The 4,488-nt window shown below is 33.6% G+C and overlaps 1 protein-coding gene across 2 annotated transcripts in view; it reads right to left on the bottom strand.

Annotated features, from left to right (window-relative positions):
• Window positions 1-2,143, bottom strand: part of LOC107633670 (ATPase 11, plasma membrane-type) — a 6,114-nt gene extending 3,971 nt beyond the window's left edge. Inside the window, exons 1-7 of one of the 2 annotated variants that reach the window (XM_021123410.1) lie at window positions 1,565-2,143; window positions 1,339-1,458; window positions 1,165-1,243; window positions 863-1,029; window positions 610-744; window positions 305-484; window positions 9-215 (exon numbers count right to left, since the gene is read on the bottom strand). In XM_021123410.1, coding sequence (XP_020979069.1) covers window positions 9-215; window positions 305-484; window positions 610-744; window positions 863-1,029; window positions 1,165-1,243; window positions 1,339-1,458; window positions 1,565-1,618 — 942 coding nt within the window. In that variant the 5' untranslated portion in view covers window positions 1,619-2,143. Of the gene's footprint in view, window positions 1-8; window positions 216-304; window positions 485-609; window positions 745-862; window positions 1,030-1,144; window positions 1,244-1,338; window positions 1,459-1,564 lie in introns of both variants that reach the window. The other variant, XM_016337278.2, reaches the window with a different exon arrangement.

Raw genomic sequence — 4,488 nt, 5'->3', positions numbered from 1 at the left:
TCACTAACCTGCTGAGAGAGCCTATGAGAACCAATAGCCATGGTCACGGACAAAACCGTCGGCATGGCAATTGGAATTCCTCCAATGAGAAGCACAAGCAGGTTATCTATTCCAGGACGATATTTTCTATCTTGAATGGGATACATAACAATGATCTCAATGATCATCCCCACAGCAATAGAACATATGCAGAAGTTACCAATTGCAGTCAAGACCTATAAACAACAGAAGAATTTAGAACTATGAATAAAAGTTCAGACTATACTAAAAAAAACAATTGACACTGCCATCTTTCTAGAATTACCTGTTGAAAGTGACCGACTTGATTAGTAGTATCTACAAGGTGAGCAGCTTTCCCAAAGAAGGTGTGAACACCGGTAGCGATGACCACAGCTTCAATCTCTCCTTGTTTGCAGGTTGAACCAGAATACACACCATCACCGGGACCCTTTGTCACTGGTAGGGACTCACCGGTAAGTGCAGACTGAAAGGCGAAAAGGAGGAAAATCATGTAATGAACCATTTGGGATATGATGGGGGCTTAAAACAACAGAAATTACACATCATAGAGATCACAACCGAAACAACAAATCTTGCAGAGAACCCCACCTGATCAATTTTCAAAGGATCACCTTCGAGAAGGCGAGCATCTGCAGGGATAATATCTCCAAGTTTGATGCTGATGATGTCACCAGGAACCAGGACTGCGGCATCTTGTTCGTTCCACCTACCATCACGAAGAACCTTCACAAAATACACACACAAAATTGGTTCCTCTGCAGATGCAAGGATTTTAACACCACCAATACCAGTATCCAATGCAAACATTAAGGACATAAGAAAATAACACTGAATCCCACACCTTTGCTTTCGGAGCGAGACGAGCCATGAGAGCTGCAGCAGCATTACCAGCATTGTTCTCCTCTATGAAACTGATGGTTGAATTGATGACAAGCAAAGTGATAATACCAACAAAGTCTTGCCAATCAGGAGGCTTACCCTGTACAATAATAATAAGAGCAAGTCCAAAATAATCAAACTCAGATTGAGTTCACCTAAACTTAGCAAAAAGTTGAGTTAATTCAAGAGTTTGATACACCTCCATTGCTAATAACAAGTTTTAGAAGCTAGTAAGCACACTTACCCCTCCATTGGCAAGAGCAATTGCCATTATAGCAGCAGCCTCCATAACCCAAGAAAGGGGATTCCACATAAATCCCAAGAACTTCAAAAACTTGCTCTCCTGAAAACACAACCCAGAACAAGATAATTTACCAAAACGAAAAAGGAGAAAGAAAAATTCATGTGGGGGTCAATGAAATGAGAGAAAGGTTGGACCTTTTTCTCTTCAAGCTTGTTGTGGCCAAAAATGGCGAGTCTTTCTTCAGCAGCCTTGCTGCTGAGACCTTCTCTGCTACATCTCAGATTCTCAAAAACCTCCTCAATGGGTATGTTCTCCTACATTCATTCATCAAAAAAAGCAACCAAAAAAAAAAACATCAATGAGGATAACAATTAGACCAAAAGAGACCCAATAAATGATAGTGATTCAGATCTATGTTACCAAATCCACAGTTTCTTTGAGAACAGCCTCTAACTCCACGGATTTGTCCCCCATCTTCTTCTTCTTCTTCTATCTACCCGTTCCAGTCCCAGTTCTATTCTCTCTCTCTCTCTCTCTCTATCCCTTTGTAAGTCACCAAACTTTTACTCTCTCTCTCTCTCAGGAGTTACTACAAACAAAACAGTTCAGAAAATTAGGAGAGAGATAGCGTGCGTGGATTGCACCAACCAAAGAGAGAGTTGGCAAAAGTACAAACTACAAGTAAACAAAAAAGTGTGACAAACTACACATAAAAATGAAAAAAAAAAAGATATAGAAAGAAAGAAAGAAAAGAAAGTGTGTATGGTTAAGGGTAGGAGTAGGACAAGCTAGTTGTGAGGATTGAGATGAAACTAAAGACAAGAAGAAGAAGAAAAAGAAGCAGTGTTCTTCAGAGCTAAAAAAAACACAGAGAGAGAAAGAAAGAGGGACACAAAAGGGTAGACAACCTTGTATGGAAATGCAAGTTCAGCAACGACGTTCCATGTTTGAGGGTGTGGCTATGGCTATGGCTGTAAGGTAGAGAGAGAAAGAGGAATACATAACATACATACAATACATAGAAGAGTCATCTTGGCCTTTTCATTTTTCTAATTCTCATTCTCTCTCTCTCTCTCATCCAATTTTTACTTGTTTACATAATATTAGATCGCAAGATGTTTAGAATCTTGTTTTAGTGTTTTACAATATTATAAATGTGAAATATTTTATATTTGGTGGATTTTGAATATATAACTCAGAATCGAGTGTGTTGCATTCAGGGATTAAAATTTCTATTTTGGTCTCCGCCAGAACCTGGTGCTTAGAAGTTAAATTGTGATGGGAGTATAAACTTGGGAGATGATTGTGCTGGTTTTGGATGGGTAATTCGCAATAGCTCCAGTCAATGGGTAATGGGATGCTCAGGAAATTCATTTGGATCTAGTGTCATCAAGATGGAGTTGTGGAGTATATGGAAAGATTTGGCTTGAGCTTGGAAGGCGGGTCTTAAGCTTGTTGTCTGTGAGACAGATTGCGCATCAGCTTTTGAACTAGTGACTAGTTAGCAAGTTCCACTCTGACATCTTGAAAAAGAAGTGATACAACTGATCTTTGACTTGAAGTTAAGAAGGGATTGGGATATTCGTTTTGAGCTTATCCCGAGAGAAGCTAATGTCGTGGCAGATCGGTTGGCAAAGATAGAATCTGGAGGTAGCGAAGCTGATGAGGTTCACCTTTGGCACCAGCCGCCAGAGGTGATTTGTCCTCTCTTGCTGTTAAGAACCTGATTTCTTTTCTTTTTCTTTTCTGCTCTTTTATTTTTTCTCTTGTTCTTCACTAAAAAAAAATTTGCAAAATTTTACCATAAAAGTTGGTTGCTACTGGGCATACGCTATTATTAATTATTATATTAAAAGAATATTACATTTCGAACTTCTTATATGAATGCTAATTTGTTTTTCAAAAAAGAAAAATAATTTTGATTGAATTGTAATATCATTTCTTTAAAAAACTTGTTAGAATATCAAAATCAAACTCTAACTCAAGATATATAGTTTTAGTATTGTAACAGAAACTATTATGATAACACATAATTGGTAAAGAAGAACTTAAAAAATCAACTATACAATTACCAAATTGATAAATTATATAACTTTTTTTTTTTACCGAACATCTTTATTTTTGTCAAATTAATTGTGTAATATTATATTAGTCTTTATCTATAATGTCATTTTAGCTAGAGATGAGGATCTCTCAATTATCAAGTAAGATCAGATTGCATTGCAGTTGAGACAAAGAAAATATATGGTCCAATAATTTTCCATATACAATCATTTTTAAAACATTTTCCCTGTAATTTTAGGTTTTTAAATTTTAGTCAAAACTTTATTTTCAGTTATTTATAGTTCTTTTTAGAATAATATTATTTCTTTATTTGTAAAAGATAATAATATGTTTAGTAATAATGTAAAAAAACACGCATATCTAACTATTACGGACACAGAAATTCAGGAAAATGTCTGTAATTTATATTATTACACGAAGAGGTACAAATTATATCTTAGCAAATTCTCTGTATTTTGATCTCCTTAGCATTTATGAAGATATTAATTATTCAATTGACTCGCAGTTTTAAGCATTTACCACGACGGTTTAAATATTTTATATATATAATTTTCTATATTGATAATAAACGTATATATTTATGTATTTATTAAATATAACGTGTCATTAAAAATTAATCCTCCTACTAATAAATTATGTACAACGAACGTAGAGGAAATAGGAGAGTCTTCATCAGTATTTATTACTCTTCTATATATCCTTTTATAGTTTTGTTAGCCCCACATAATAAAAAATGAATATTCAGGTGAAATTAAACCTCCTCAACCAGAATTTGAAAAGAGTTGAATACTTTAGAGTTTAGATGCATCTACTATTTATTTATTACTTTTAAATCCTATAAATACAAAATTATTATAGATATTTCTGGAGCACATTATTATCAGACGTTAATTGTGTTCCAACTTCCATTACTATGAAGATTCAAGAATTTCTCCCAAAGTGAATGCAAGTATGCAACCTGGTATTTAATTTGTTAATTAAACTTGATTACTTAGTAGTAACTAATACTCCAGGTAATAACGCTAATAAGGTGTTACTATGTATACTTGGTGTTGAATTTTCTTTTTCTAAAATACTTAGCTTTCATTATATATAATTCATAAAAAAATATTATTTTTAAGAATTAAAGCAACATTTTTTTGTTAAAAAAAATATTACTTTTAAGATTTAAACCAAAATTATTTTTGTTAAATTATAAAATACTTATCATCTCAATTGATTCAATCTTTATTACTTTTATATATATTTAATAAATTAACTATGTTAAATTTATACTTAAA

The sequence above is a fragment of the Arachis ipaensis genome, chromosome B01, assembly GCF_000816755.2.
Source record: "Arachis ipaensis cultivar K30076 chromosome B01, Araip1.1, whole genome shotgun sequence".
NCBI lineage: Eukaryota > Viridiplantae > Streptophyta > Magnoliopsida > Fabales > Fabaceae > Arachis > Arachis ipaensis.
This window is presented reverse-complemented; position numbering and strand designations above follow the sequence as displayed.